Source organism: Buceros rhinoceros, unplaced genomic scaffold (genome assembly GCF_000710305.1).
Source record: "Buceros rhinoceros silvestris isolate BGI_N320 unplaced genomic scaffold, ASM71030v1 scaffold45085, whole genome shotgun sequence".
In the NCBI taxonomy this organism is placed as follows: Eukaryota; Metazoa; Chordata; class Aves; order Bucerotiformes; family Bucerotidae; genus Buceros; species Buceros rhinoceros.
In genome coordinates, this window is record NW_010411993.1 from 1 (window position 1) to 15,845 (window position 15,845).

The following is a 15,845-nucleotide window of genomic DNA, read 5'->3' on the forward strand; positions in this document are numbered from 1 at the left end:
TGCGTGAGGGTGGCTTCCCTTCTTAAAAACACAGATCGGTACCTGGCATTTGACAGGGTCCTTGTGATGTCACGTGCTTTTCAGGTGAGCTGTGCACAAGATTTTTCTCAGCTCTTTTTGCCACTCGCATCCTTTTTAATAGTGTGGCTATTGCTGAGTCAGCCAGCAAGAGGTGGGAGATTTGTGCTGATCTAATATAATAGATGGTGTTGCAGCTGACTGCTCTGAGGTTAGTGAGAGCTGTGTGACAAACCTGAGGTATTTAAGTGAATAGTTAAACAGTTACGTGGCAGATTAGATGCTCTAAAGCATTACATGCAGCCAGTCTAATTTGTGTTTTACACGCTGGTTAAGTTTTTGAAGGTGTTGCAGCTGGTTTTGTTTGTAATTTGTTTTGATTCACAGAATGGATTGCTTTACTTTATAGTCTGAAAATTCTTGATTTAAAACAAAGGCAAGCAGGAAGTGCATTTATAAAGCAGCCCTTTTGAACCACTATTTTATAACATAACAAAATTATATTGTGATAAACTTTTATTTAACATGTCTTGCTGATTTTGAGCTATGTGTCAGTGTAACTATACAAATGCTTTAAACAGAATGAGAAATAGGACCTGATCGGATGCATTGGAATATGTTTTTACAGCACTTAGTAATGCAGAAGCAGTGTATGAACATAAATGTTTTCTAGAAATGTCAGCTGCATAGCAAAAAAACCTGTGCAGTTCAGACAGTTAAGTAAACGTGAAGGCTTTAAAAAATCTTTTTAGCTGAGGAGTTACTGCCACTTGGTTAACCTCAAGATCAGAAGTGAGACATCCTGTGTTTCATAGCATCAGTTAATTATAAAACACTGTCTAATAATAATAGATATTGTGGATAATCATTTTCATAATCAGATTAATGCATTTTCCCCTAATTGATTTGTGTGAAGCCATTTAACACTTACTAGTTTTGCTTAGAAATTTGAACAATAATGTCTGAAGAAAGATTTCAAAATCTTTCTAGCTCTACTAACAGTTTGTAAATTGCCTAGTTAATAATTCCAGCTGTCAGAATTTAGAAGTTGTATTACTAGTTTTAGGACTGCTAGGATTCTGTGTAGCCATGTGGTAAGTACTAATTCTGCTTCTCCTGAAACAGTGTGGTATTCAAAACCATATATTTTCATGGAACATTGCTGTGCCTTTTTTTTTTTTTCAGTTTCAGAATCTTTGGCACTAAGATATTCCTGTGGCTATGTCTTATTTTAGTTTTCCTAATTAAAAGATACCTTTGATTCTGCTGAGTTAAAAATGTAATGGCCCTTCGGAACAGTTTTGCAAGGACGTAAATTTGCAAAACAATATGTAGATTATATTACACAGGAAAAACCAAAGAATATTGTTGACCTTGAAAGGAGTGAGTTTATTGTGTAAAATAACTTTCTGGCAGGAAGTGAAATAATTTGTTCATAGGGAAGGCAGTCTTCTCAGTGATTTTCTACATTTGGTTCCACGAGCCACGAAAGTCCTGCCACACCTTCACTGTGGAAGGATAAAAACATATATGTATTGGTGCTGTTGGTGCTCATATGATTGAGATCGACATTCTCCATTGAATTAACAACTTTATTTTTGATGTCCAAGCAAAAGAATTAATGCTAGAAAGACTGTCTTCCTAGAAGCCTCATGGGTGGATCGTAATTTCTACATGAAGGGCTTTTTTTTATCCACTTTTAACTGACGATGTGTAGGGCCCTCAGTCCTCTATGGATTTTACAGTGCTATGTTTGTACAAGTTAATACTGAGTTATAGATTGTCTCTGTTACCCAGGCTACTATCTAAGCATCTTTTGAACTTTACGATATCTAGTGAACATTAATCACAGAGTTTTATAGCTGTTGATTTTGTGCAATAAGAAGAGCAAAGCCCCGGTGCCGATGTATTTAAGAGAGAATCTAATGGCATTTTGTTTCTATGCTATAAAACATAAGTAAACATCCTTGATGAAATTGTCTAATGGTACCACACAGACCAAGTAGACTAGGGCGTGATTTTTGTAACTGAAGGCAGAACATCCACATTGTCAGTTGTGTGAAAGAGAAGTGTGAGAGTTTCTGTCCCATGTTTTTTATTTGTTGAAAGCAAAGGGCACGATGAAATCCATCAGTAACATGGGGATTAGTTATGGGTGCAAGAGAACTGTCACAAAATACTGTGCAGGAGAAGGACTTGTGCACGAGATGAAAAAGGAGCTGTTTTGAATGTGATTTATTTGAATCACTGAAGAATATTAAACAGAAAATAAAGAAAACGCAGTCAGAGGAAGATAATATTTCAGTTCCTTCTGTTGAAGTTGAGCATTACAGGCAATGGTTAGCTGGTAATATGAAAAGTTAAAATAAAGTTAATTGGTATTTTTGATAGGAAGAGCGAGTAGAAATAAGTAACAGGATTTAGTGAGTGCTTAGATGAGTGATAAGAAATTGGAGTCAAAGTGGTATAAAAATTGTGTGACAGGAAGATCCTAAAAGATATTGTGAGAGTGGTGGAGACTTATTTCTAAGACCTTGAAAAAACAAAGGAGATATGTATTAAAAAAAAATAAAATTGAGAGGGCAGGAGCAAATCATATTATATTTCAGAAGATTAGGAAAAAACTGAGTTTTAGATGAAAGGTTGAAAGATGAAGATTAGTTTCCTTAGTCATCTGTTACTTAGCTGGTTTAGAGGTTTGGGGTTTGTTTTTTTTTTTCTGAGGGATGACTTGCAGAAATTTAGAGAGCTCTGCCTTTTTTCCCTGAATTTCATACTTGCTTATATGAAATATTCTTTCGTTGCAGGTTTGTTAAGTATAGAAAAACAGTCTTGAAAATGTTGTCCAGACTCTTTCGAATGCATGGCCTTTTTGTAGCCTCTCATCCATGGGAAGTCATTGTGGGAACAGTGACTCTCACCATCTGTATGATGTCCATGAAGATGTTCACTGGGAATGATAAGATCTGTGGCTGGAATTACGAGTGTCCCAAACTTGAACAAGTAAGGATTTAAATGTGTTTTATAGTCCTTAGGGTTAATCAGTAGATCCAGGGGTTTCTGTAGCATAAGATCAGGTTGTGATGTATTAGGCGGAAAGTAGCTATGCAGAAACTTCTTTATTGCTGTCTTTTCCCATTGTGGATATTAAAGCTGCATGCAAGCAGTGATGCACTACAGAAGGTTTTCATTAAATTGGACTTTCAGTTGCACAGTGTCAAGGATTTTATATTACTAGTGTTTGCAGTATCTTAATTTTGTATGACAAACTAGCAGTGATACGTATTTTATGCTGAAACTTGGGTTTTAGTGCAGCTTCACAATGGATTCTTTTTATTAATAAAACTTAAACAAGTTAATGTACTTAATGTTACTTAATGTAAAATCACTTAACTGAATCACTAGTTACTTAACTAAGTCACTTTGTTCTTCAAACAGGATGTTCTGAGCAGTGATATCATCATCCTGACAATCACGCGCTGTATAGCAATCCTTTATATATATTTCCAGTTTCAGAACCTAAGGCAGCTTGGATCAAAGTACATTTTAGGTACTGTATTTATTTATTTATTTTTATTTGCTAAATGCATTTTAATTGCTTTTTAAAGTATAAATGGGTAATAAATATTGGAATTATAATACTAATGTGCAGAACAGCGTTATTTTAATTATTTGCTAGATAGCAGAATAAATGTTCTGGATATATCGAAGTGCAAATATTTTTTTAAGAGAGATTGTGTGGGATTGTATAAACACTGGAAATTTAATTCTTGAAATAATTGTTTATTGTGTGAAACACTTAAAAATGTAGAGCTGTTTAAGTCAGTTTTCATTTTTGCTGATAATGAATGAGATGATACATGTCTTGTTTCTTAGTGTCTTACCTTGAATGCAGTACAAATTTTAGATTTAAGTATCTGTATACAAATAGCATCTACTTCAGTTTGTAACTCAGCTGCTGTTAATGCACTCTGAGAGTTGAGAAGTGTTACTTCTGGAATGATCTAAAGGTATAATTTTTCTTTTTTCCTTTTTTTACCCCCTCCTTATATATAAAACTAACACTTCCAATTCTCTTTTTTTAAAAGGTATTGCTGGCCTCTTCACAATCTTCTCGAGTTTTGTTTTCAGTACAGTGGTAATTCACTTCTTGGATAAAGAATTGACAGGTTTAAAGTAAGCAATGAATGTTATTCTGAATTTCTTGCTTGAATTTATTTTGCCCTGCGCAATAAACCTTGAATTTTAACATATGCCTTTTTTTTCCTTTTTTTTTTTCCAGTGAAGCTTTGCCATTCTTCCTGCTTCTGATTGATCTGTCAAGAGCAAGTGCATTAGCCAAATTTGCTCTCAGTTCAAACTCACAGGTTAGGGGTTGTTTCATTTTGTTGTTTGGTTTTTTTTCTTGGTTTTTAATTGCAATGTAGCTTTTGAATTTAATGTTCAAAGATGGCCATTATCTCACAGTGCGGGAGTGGTTTGAACTAGGTGAGCTTTAAGATCCCTTTCAAGCCAAATCATTCTATGATTCCGTGAATAATCTGGGTGGAGGGATATACTGGTGAATACCATATTGGTAATATATAAAAAGGATCAGATTTAATCCAGATTCTGTGTTATCTTGTCTTCCATCCAGATCAGTGATGAAGTGAATAATAAAACTGTAAAATCAGGGTGCATAATCATGTGAGCTAAATTAATTGTATGTGTGAGTACTTCATAGGTTCAGAACTTTATTCCAGCAGTGCTTAAAACTCCTAATAAGCAGGCTAGAGTTCCTAGATCAAAGTCTTCCCTAGAACAGTTATTGATAGAAAAAAGTTAGTTTCTAGGGCTCAGGAACAGTATATAGAGTCATCTAATGTTATAGTGCTGATACTGGGATACAAGCTTATTTCTGGAAAAGATCTTAGCAGAACAAACAGAGCAGATGTGTGGACAGAAACATTCATGCTCTAATGCTCTTAACACAGCACAAGAGGAAGCATTGACAAGTTGTCATGCATGTAATGTTGACGTACATGTAATGGTTTTTTTCATAATGTTCTGAAATAAAAGTATATTTAGGAAATTAATTTATATCTACAAAAATATTGTACATTATATTTTAATGTATGTTACAGTATATTACATTATCTATATGCAATGTTATTATAGTGTGTTCTATATTATTTTTTAACAATTGTGAGTACAGAATTTCCTATTCATTTTTAAGAAAGTATTTCACAGACAGATTTTCTTGACTGCTTCTCCCTGTCAAAACCACTACCAACAAAAATCAGCAGCAGACCCTCTAGAGTTTACTGTGCCTGGCTTCTGGAGGAAATTCCTTTTACTCCGTGGGAAAGCTTTAGGGTCTTTTGTTTAGGGTCTTTTGTGTCCACTTTTCTGTCAGTTGAGTCTAGAGAATTAAATAATAAAATTTAGGGTACAGGTACACCGTTGCAATGTGGGGGTAGCTGTTGAAGTATTGTTAGAAGAAGGTCACGATGTTAGAGTTTGAACTTTTGAAATGCTGTGACATAAATGCCTTCTATTTTGGGTCTTAAAGTGCAGAAGTCCTGTTCTTCTGAAAGTACTGTAATTAAAATCTATGCCCATCACTGTTGTAGGAGCTTAGAATACTGATAAGCCAAAGTTAGAGGCATTAATCAAAATTAAATAAATTATTTTGTGTAAGTAAAGACTGTCGAAGTATAATAATTTATGGGAAATACAGCAATTAAAGAATGTGTTCTCTCATCATAGTTCATTTTCAGTAGATGTTTTATAAGGCCTTATCATGATAATACTACTCAATTTACTAATCACATACTGTCATGTTATGCCTACTCCCTTAATTTGAAGTTTGTCTTTATGTTAATGTACAGAAGTTTTTCTTTTTAGGATGAAGTAAGAGAAAATATTTCACGTGGAATGGCAATTTTAGGCCCTACATTTACCCTGGATGCACTTGTGGAGTGTCTTGTGATTGGTGTTGGTACTATGTCAGGTGAGGAATACTATCGAAGGGTCTAAATCTTTACATTTAAAAAAGTCTGTTTGAAAGATGCTGTGATATTAAGAGTTTCAAGTAACAGGTGTTACCCATGAGAGTGACTTAGTCTATTTATTTAACAATTTACCTTCCTAATTAGTCTACATTACTAGTTTTCTGCGGATATTAATAATACACACAAGTTGAAGTTTGAAACACAGATAACAGCTTTCCTTGAGCATTGCAGTAGGAATGGCCTTCTGTGCGTTTTAAGACCTTCTATCATTCCTGTCATTCCTCTTAACATCTTAAAGTAGCTGCTAGAATTTTCTGTTGGGCATTCTTGAAAATGGGTTACCCTTTCAGTATGCACATCTATTTCATGCTCTTGCAAAAAATTAGCATTTTAAAAAATTACCCCAGGTGGGGAAAGTTACTCTAGCTCAATTAAAAATAACCAATATTTACTGGGGTTTTTTCTCCACCCCATCCTTTGATCTTCATCCGTTCTGTGTGCAGTAGCTGTTGTCTGTCCTTAAAAAGAGTTAAATGTAATAAGCACAGGATTTTTGTCTGTAAATAAATAACTTTTTTGTAAAGTAAATCAAAGTTCCACAGTTATGATTAAAGTGGGGTTTTGTTTGCACTTTTGGTTTTGTCTGTCAGTCTTTATGTGAGGGGTTTTTTTAAACTATCTTGCATACCTTAAAGGGATCCATCAAACACTTCTGGGCACTACCTTTTCAGGGTATTGTGTACTAGTAAGCTGTTTTGCTCTTTACATCTAGGAAAAGCCCCCTCATTTTGGTGTAGCATATAGTTGATGGTTTTTTAATGATTTTTACAGTTAGCTCTTTCATCTTCACTAAGGCAGTTCTGTAATACATGTGTGACATGGCTAATGGACTTTTTTTGGATACCAGGCGTGTGAAAATGAGGTGGAGTATATATACTGTTTCTTATTGGCTGAACGCTTAACCAGCCACCTTTCAGAAGTACTTTCAATACATCATGTCGGATAATTGTCCTCTGCCTAGATAAGTGAGGAGTGTGAAGCTTTAAAATCTTGGTGAACTGTAATTATTTATATTTATTTAGAATTCTAATTTAAAAGTTTCTGTATATAGAATAAATACATACTGTGCTTAGAATAAGGTAATGTGCAATGGCTAGAGCTTAACGTGCATGTTTTCCATTAATCTCGGCAGTTCCTTCTGTAATCCGCAGTGTCAGTTTAATGGTTTCTTTCCAACACTTCTTCAAGTGTATAGTAAGCCCACTGTATATTCAAATCTAAAAATATCTTTTTATGTAGGTGTACGACAGCTTGAAATTATGTGCTGCTTTGGCTGTATGTCTGTTCTTGCCAACTACTTTGTCTTCATGACCTTCTTTCCAGCTTGTGTGTCCTTGGTATTAGAGGTAAGACCAACTTCAAGACAACATGAAGCTTAGTATTCAAATCCTGTGCTTTTTCTGGGCTGTGTATTTCTTCAGAGTTACGCACCAGCATGTTTTGTCTTTCTTTCAAAATGAACAGAGGAAATGCAGAAAAAGATAACAGTAACTTGTTAATGCCACTGTAAATGAATCACGCTCAGTAGTATGAGTTATGATCCAAAGGAGATTAAACAAATTACACTGTAAATCATTGGCTGTCCACAGTCCTCACTATTTAAAGTCTAACATAGGCTAAACAGTAGGCTCCCTCTTTTGTTGGTAATTTCTTAATGATCAAATAAAAATACGATGTTGAAGCTTCCTTTTTGGTTCTTCAAATGTGTACTAAGCAGGACCTATTTTTAAATTTTGTTATTTTTGCAGCTTTCTCGTGAGAGTCGTGAAGGGCGCCCTATATGGCAGCTTAGCCATTTTGCTCGTGTTCTGGAAGAAGAAGAAAATAAACCAAATCCTGTAACACAGAGGGTCAAAATGATTATGGTTTGTGGCTCTTTTTCACCCGTGATTATGCAATCAGTGTCCTGGGACAATAAATTAAGCTTTTATTTTCTGTAGACTTGTATTATGCATCCCGTTAGCCTAGCGTACCATGGTAGTTTTTAATAACGTCCCCTGTATCTACACCTAAAGTCTTCTTGCGTTTGCCATTTCTGTGCCAGACACTCAGGGCTTTTCCATGTGTACTAAATCCTTCCCTCCCTTTTACCCCTACAGTACTCTCAGCTTTCATTGCTTATTACTAGAGCAAGAGGAGGGATGTGGGGGCACAAGTTCAAAGCTATGAGTGTTACAACAGGCCAAAAAGGATGTTGATGAGAGGTGTGGAAAACCAGCCTTTAAAAGCGTTAGACTTTTGCGGCATGGAAAAGGAAAATAACCTGAAAAAACTGAACAAAAAAAGAAAATGTTTAATCTTAATAGATGTGTGAGCTGACACAGGCGGGACACAGGAATAACCACAAAACCATGGTTGGAATGCAAAGAGTAAATTTATTCTTGTTACCTCACATCTGGGGGATCTCCCAGCAGCACCTGGGCGGAGGCACACAAGCAGGGGTGCAGGCACTGCAGACCTTGGCACTTGCTAGTGTGAAGAAGCCTTTGAACATGCCGCTTTCTCCTGTACAACAGGGATTCTTGCAGGTGTGGTTCAAGCATGTTCAGTAGGTGCCTCTGGGTCCATCAGAGACCTGTGATACCTAAATGCAGATGTTCTGCTTGTCAGACAGACAAAGGTAAACAACAATTAGTACGATATATGTGTTTTTTGACACACCAGGTACAAGTCGCTTGAGCATGTTTACAGTCCTCCTTGCCAATATTACACTATTTCTCCACAGTACGTTAGATACTTAATTACCACTTCAAAATTAATGCTTGTGTTTTTAATGCAGTCGCTGGGTTTGGTTCTTGTTCACGCCCATAGTCGTTGGATAGCGGAACCAGCTGCTCAGAACAGTACTGTAGAAAATTCAGTGGGATTGGATGAGAATGCGCCGAAGAGAATTGAACCTAATGTTTCATTATGGCAGTTTTACCTTTCTCGGTAGGTGACTTCATGGAAAAGAAGTGTGTTTCCTTGATTAGGGTGTATTTTCCAGTACTGCCAAGCTATATTCCTGGGGTACAACACTTGTAAGCTTGCAGATCTGACCAGCGCGGGATTTTGTGAAACATTTTGTGACATTTCATAAGAAATAGTTAACTATTATGCTGTTCACCCAATCTCTTTGAAGTAATCAAGAACATGATCAGGGAACCAGTGGTTCTGTATGCATCAAAATACTACCTTTTCCCACTAGCACTGACGATTTTCGGAGCACACTGGAAAATAAACGTTTTGACTGCTCTAAAGTAAACATTTATGCAGAGCTTCTCACCATTGACGCACAAGTGCAAAAAGTGCAAAAGCCATATCACTGTTGCTTTTCCTTCAGCTCAACTGAAGTTAGTGGCACCTGCATGCTGTATTACTTCTGGAAACTCAGAACTGTGTGGTTTGGGTTTTTTTTTCCCCCCTCTTAGCAGTTCAGCTTCCATCATCGTAGTCATTATTGGTAAAGGATGACAGCTGGAACTTTCTACTTTATCTTTGGGAGATAAGTATTAAATCAACTTGATGTAGCTATTAGTGAATATTTTACAGTCGTTTCTCTTACTGGGACTGCTTCTTAGCTAGGATTTAATAACTATTTAATGACATCTGAAAATTCTCACGTTGTTAATAATAAAAGGGATGATTTCTCTGCCCTAACCTAGCATACTTGCATGTCTGGTAGGAAATGTCTTTTGAGTAGAATTTCTATAACTCTATAAATTGTGGTGAAATTATTACACTTTTTAAAGCAAAGGGGTGTCAGAGTGATGTTATAAAACCAAGTTGTATATATCGTGTATTTACTTTTTTGAATTGTCTATTTTAGAATGACCAGTATGGATATTGAACAAGTAATCACTCTTGGATTAGCCTTTCTCCTTGCTGTCAAGTATATTTTCTTTGAGCAAGCAGAGACCGAATCCACACTCTCACTGAAGAATCCCATAACATCTCCAGTCATGGTTCAGAAAAAGGTCTCTGAGAACTGTTGCAGGAAGCAATCTGGAATTCTGAAAAACAATCAGAAATCTAACACAGCTGAAGAAGCTGTAGTTCACAAAGATGGAAATGGTAATTTTCAGCATTTTAAAGTTTGAACCTATTCCTGAATATTTAGAACAAGTGGTGAAATCTGTGTTAGCATATTGTATGTGGAATTGAAACTTCAGAATTTTGTAAACCGAAAGTCGCTTTTATTTGTCTTTATGCAGCCGAAGTCATAAAACCTGTATTAACAGAGTCATCAATAAAGGCTACATTTGTGGTTGGAAGTAGCAACCCCATGGAAACTTCTTCATTTCCTAATGGAAAAGAGGAAGAAATTGAATTATCCAAAGAACCACGTTCTGTTGAGGAATGTGTTCGTATACTTGAAAATGCAGAGGTATGGAAAAATTTGAACGTCTACTGCAACATCTGATTTAAGAATTCTTACAGTTCATTTTCCAGCTTTTAAATGATCCTATTGATTGTAATGTCATTCTTAAGAAAATTATACAGCTTTAATAACTTGGGGGGGAGGGGTTACAACTAAAACAAAACCCTTCTATAAGTTACTTGTGCTTCAGTCAGTCAGGGTGTGGGGGAACGGGTAAGCAGCTTCGTCACTCAGGACATACCAAGTCATTGAAGCTTCATCATGTACATGTGTACGTGGGTGCCTGAGTTAATTTTTGGTCATGTCCTGGCCTACTATGAAATGTGACATTGGCAGTTGGTTCCTTTAGATGTACTCTGATAATGTCAAAGTAAAGTTGTTTACCCTTTTTCAATCCAGAAGGATTTTCACCAAGACAATTTGTACTTTCTCTCCCCTTCACGTTTCCAGAAAGGAGCAAAATTCCTTACTGATGCTGAGGTTATCAGCTTAGTTAATGCTAAGCATATTCCTGCATACAAACTGGAAACCCTGATGGAAACTCAGGAGCGAGGTGTGTCCATTCGCAGACAGATGTTATCTAAGAAACTCCCTGAACCTTCATCTTTGCAATATCTTCCTTACAGGAATTACAATTATTCTTTGGTAAGTAAAAGGCAAACAAGCAAAACTCATTGTAAAATCGTTTTCCAAATGCATGAAGTGCATGTTCAAAATTATAATTATGAATTATCAGTGAACTTGGTCAAAACTGATGTAGAAGGGAAAAAAAAAAAAGGCAAACATAATGCACTACCTCTTACTGCTCTTGATGTTTTTAAACTTAGGGATGGGGGGAGGTTTCGTAACTCACCCCCAAAAATGTTTCCTACCAAAGCATGCAGCTGCCTTATCTCAGAAATGCAGAATTCTGCTAATAGTGAGCCTGAGTTCAGGTGAATGATAATACTGCCTTGAGCTCCAGTTAATTGAAGTGTATTTAAAATTCATTTAACAGGATTAAGGTTTTGTTAATTGTGTTTAAGACTTAATAATATTCAATACATCTGCCAGATACTGGACTTGAACAGCTAGTATTAGCTGTTGATGGCTGTAGCTGTTAACTTTTCGAGGTGGGAATTGTTTGCTTTATGGGAAGAGTTACGGGGTTTTTGCTAAGATACCTTGTTGTAGACATAGGCATAGTGTATAACATGCTGTATCTTACCAGGGTAGCGCAACCTTTCTGATACCTTCTGTATTATTTTTGTAAGGTTATGGGTGCTTGCTGTGAAAACGTGATTGGATACATGCCTATTCCTGTGGGCGTAGCAGGACCACTGCTTTTGGATAACAAAGAGTTTCAGGTGCCAATGGCAACAACAGAAGGATGTCTTGTAGCAAGCACAAACAGAGGATGTAGAGCGATATGCGTAAGTACTATTTGACTAGCTTGAAAAGCTTTCTGTGTTACAAAACATACTTGGGGTGATACAAGGCATGGGATTTACTTCCTGAAAACTAAAATTCGCTTTCAGTAATCCTACTTTATTTCCCCTCTGCTTTGATTTTTAGCTTGGTGGAGGAGCAAGTAGCCGCATTCTGGCAGATGGGATGACACGAGGACCTGTTGTAAGGCTACCCACTGCTTGCCAGGCTGCTGAAGTGAAAGTTTGGCTTGAAAGCCCTGAAGGCTTTAAAATAATGAAGGAAGCTTTTGACAGCACAAGCAGGTTAGAAAATGGTTGTTCCAGCCTTATTTTCTGACATCAGGCTTCTGTGCATGGTTGAAAGCTCCTAATTGTTTTTTTTTTGTGTACTGTGATACAGTAAATTACAAATGGTGTTGGCTATCCCATGTAGTGTGAATGCAAGAGAACATAAGTCAGTCTGGTTATGCACCAAGGCTAGCAATAAACACTTCCCAATGATAAATGGTAAACAACTGTATCTTAGCAACAAATACATTTGCACTGAGTAATACCTTACACATTATTTATTTTGTCTAAGCATTTAAAACTAAACATAAAAGCTTATTTGGAGTTCTAGTAGTTACTAAAGTAATTACAAAAAGTAATTCAAAGTTGGGACTCTAGCTTTCAGATTATACTATTAATGTTAATAATTAATTTGTGGGGAATACAGGATAAACTAATCCTAGAATTCAAACGCTAAAAAATATAAAACAGTAGTAAGAATAAATTCATTTCAAGCCCTAGAGGTTTTTTTTTTCCCTGAGACTTAAAATTACCTGATTTCTTTTGGAAAATTCAGAGGGAAATTGGTTCCCGTATCAGTTTTGTTTCTTAACCAATATTGAAAGTGTCAGCCAAGGACATACGTATATTTTGTCCCGAACCAACTCATGCTGCTGTTTAAATGCAGTGTTTCTCAGTTTTTGTTTGACTCGTGGAGCTTGCACTGCTGTTGAAGATAATAACATGGGTTATGCCTTGCTGTCAAACTAACGCAGGAATTTCCAAAGGCCTCACCTTGAGTTTATACTTGGTAGTCAGGTGCTTTAAGGAGTACAAATGAATTAAATTTATGTTAGCATTTCAGGATATTTTATGTGATGAAATCCAGGGACAGAAAACATAAAAAGGCAGTGTACGCTTTTACAGTGAACAGTTTTTTAAGTATTTACTTAAGAGAACTGTGTGCATGGTAGCTGAAGGTTTTTTCCTGCACTTGAGGGAGGAGGAACACCATGTAGTGAACAGCATGCTCTGCGATGATTTACTGCCATTTTTGCCAATTAAAACTGATTTATTCTTTGCCTTTGAGGATTGTAAGTAATAGTTAAATTCTTTTGCAGATTTGCCCGCCTACAAAAACTTCTCATCAGTTTGGCTGGTCGTAACCTTTATATCCGTTTTCAGTCTGGTACAGGGGATGCAATGGGAATGAATATGATTTCAAAAGTAAGGTCCAGTCCCCTTAAGTCTTTTTAGTAAATCTGCATTTCTTTTAAAAATAAATAAATTATAGTTTACCAATCTGTGACTACCTGACATATGAAGACTGAAAGATAAGATGTAGCACTGATTGGGGTGCAATAAAATGAAAGTGTTTTGGAAAGTGTTTTGACTTTGTCAAAGTGTAAACAAGACTTGTCAAGTGTAAACAAGAACAGATTGAGAACAGTGACCAAAAAAAAGATAACTTTGTATTTTACTTTCTTTAAATCATAAAAAAAAAATAATATTCTTGATAATATGAAGGTTAAGCTGGTTGCCATGTTGCCAGACATTTTATCCAGCAGTACTTAATCAGTTACTGTGTTTATTGCTTCCTTGTGAATGAAGGGTTAGGAATCTGGTGAGTGGCAGCAGAGGAGTGTTCTCTAGTTATGTTTGCCTAAAACTAAAAACAAACAAGTGGAAGAACTTGAGACGTCACCCATTGTTGGGATGCCTTGTGCTGTTTGAGAATAATACTGATTGCCTACTCGAGATCAAATTTAAGTCTTACCAGAACCAATACATGAATAAGTCTGGTCGTAGAGAGGTACTAAACGTAGCAGACTTTTTGTCTGATTTCCTAGTGCAAAGAAGCTCTCTCCACTGCATCCAAAATGAATTCATTTCATGCCTGCAGTGTTTGACTTGGTTCATGGTGTACCTTCAGCATGCCCATGCACCACCATGTATCGAGATAGTCCATGCATGCTGGGAAGAACCAGTTATTCCCTATATAATTCCCAAAGTAGTTAGAAAAAAAGATAGTGGTAATTGGGTTTTTTTCCCCTGATTCAGGTTCCTTCCTGAAATTATTTTCTTTTCTTCGTCTGTAACTGATGATCTGATCAGACTTAATCTACTCTTGCTGTTCCACTGCCCTTGCGTAGCTTGTTTTGCAACCATAACGATATACTAGCCTTTAATCTGTTTCTCTTCTAACAGGGTACTGAAAAAGCACTGGCAAGGTTGAGTGAAGAGTTTCCTGATGTCCAGGTTATAGCTATTAGTGGTAACTATTGTACGGACAAAAAACCTGCTGCTATAAACTGGATAGAAGGAAGAGGGAAGTCTGTTGTCTGTGAAGCAGTAATTCCAGCCAAGGTGGTTAGAGAAGTAAGTGTCTGCTTTCTTCCACTTGTTTATAAAGTAGCAAACATTTTACAAAACTGATAAATATTAACTGTAACTTGTTTTCCAGGTAAAGATAATTCCTACATGTATTTTCAGATACTGCTGTAGGATAAGCCATTTTTCCTGAGACAGTAGGACAGTAGTTACTTTCACTGTCTCTTCTGATGTAATGTGCATATATTTAGTGATGCATATCTAGTTGAAGGCATTAGAAATTTCAGTTTTTACCATTAAAAAATTAGGCCACAGTTTGACAGGCAAAACCCCATGAGTAAAAAAAAAAAAAAAAAAATCTGTCATTAAACCCTGTAATTTTGATCATTTGACTGATAATCAGGTTCTTCACTTAATTCCAAAACTGCCTTAGCTTCTTGCATGACGAAGAGTAACTTTTACAAGTAGTGCCAGTCCTAGCCGCTGGCAAACTTGTCCCACATGTTAAGAGCTATCCTAGATGCTCTTCCACCTGAGCTCAGAAGACTGGCTGTGAGTCAGACCAAATCCATTGCCTGTTACCTGGGCACCAGCTGTGAGAGACAATATCCAGCAAATAATTTACTACACCATACTCTGCATAGTCTTCCATCAACTTGTTCAAGATTTTCTGAATTCGTGCTTTTGTGTTTGATGGATTTGTTTGTTTATTTTTCCCCACTAATTTGTCTAGTCCCTTTTGTGAAACTATGTGAACTGCTAGCACTAGTATTCAGGGCAGAATTCCACAGTGCAGCTACACCTTGAGTGAGAACTGCTTCTTGCTGATTCCATTTGATGATGCCCTAGTTTTGTACTGGAAGAGATACCTAAGACTTCCATCTTCATTCTACTGCTCAAGATTTTATAGCTCTAACACAGCCCTTCCACCCTCCCAGCTATTCTCATTTTCAGACTGAAAGATACTGGTTTCTGTATGAGGAATGAGTAGAAAGACTAATCTAGCATGTCTTTGAAACTCCTTATCTCTAACTATTTTTCAGTTCTAGAATTTCTAAAAGTGTGTCTGCAGGCTGGATTTACATGGCATAATTTTTGTCTTTTGGGTTTGTTTCCTTAGTAGCTTCCTAATTTTCAAAGTTTTACATTTTACAGCTTTTTACATTTTTACAGCTGATTCAGTAGCAATATCTATTTTAACCCAAAAATTTCATTCCAGAGTAGTAATGGGGAGCCAGTCTTTTGGTAATGAGCATGGATAGTTTTGGAATAAATTTGGGGTGCTTTTCCCCAACTGCCAGCCATGTATATCACTACATTTACTTAGATTGAACTCTAATACATAAATTTCGTATTTTTGTCAGTGCTGTAGACTTTGTGCAGATCTCTGTCATCAGCTGCTATTCC

At 36.4% G+C, this 15,845-nt stretch overlaps 1 protein-coding gene across 2 annotated transcripts in view; it reads left to right on the top strand.

The window, feature by feature from the left end:
• The first annotated feature begins 203 nt into the window (after positions 1-203).
• The window catches only part of HMGCR (3-hydroxy-3-methylglutaryl-CoA reductase), a 17,538-nt gene continuing 1,896 nt past the window's right edge, over positions 204-15,845 (top strand). Inside the window, exons 1-16 of one of the 2 annotated variants that reach the window (XM_010136190.1) lie at positions 204-229; positions 2,826-3,021; positions 3,457-3,568; positions 4,107-4,194; positions 4,301-4,385; positions 5,905-6,010; positions 7,311-7,417; positions 7,820-7,936; positions 8,851-9,002; positions 9,880-10,124; positions 10,265-10,437; positions 10,882-11,076; positions 11,685-11,843; positions 11,986-12,143; positions 13,229-13,334; positions 14,316-14,486. In XM_010136190.1, coding sequence (XP_010134492.1) covers positions 204-229; positions 2,826-3,021; positions 3,457-3,568; positions 4,107-4,194; positions 4,301-4,385; positions 5,905-6,010; positions 7,311-7,417; positions 7,820-7,936; positions 8,851-9,002; positions 9,880-10,124; positions 10,265-10,437; positions 10,882-11,076; positions 11,685-11,843; positions 11,986-12,143; positions 13,229-13,334; positions 14,316-14,486 — 2,196 coding nt within the window. Of the gene's footprint in view, positions 230-2,825; positions 3,022-3,456; positions 3,569-4,106; positions 4,195-4,300; positions 4,386-5,904; positions 6,011-7,310; positions 7,418-7,819; positions 7,937-8,850; positions 9,003-9,879; positions 10,125-10,264; positions 10,438-10,881; positions 11,077-11,684; positions 11,844-11,985; positions 12,144-13,228; positions 13,335-14,315; positions 14,487-15,845 lie in introns of those variants that run through there. The other variant, XM_010136191.1, reaches the window with a different exon arrangement.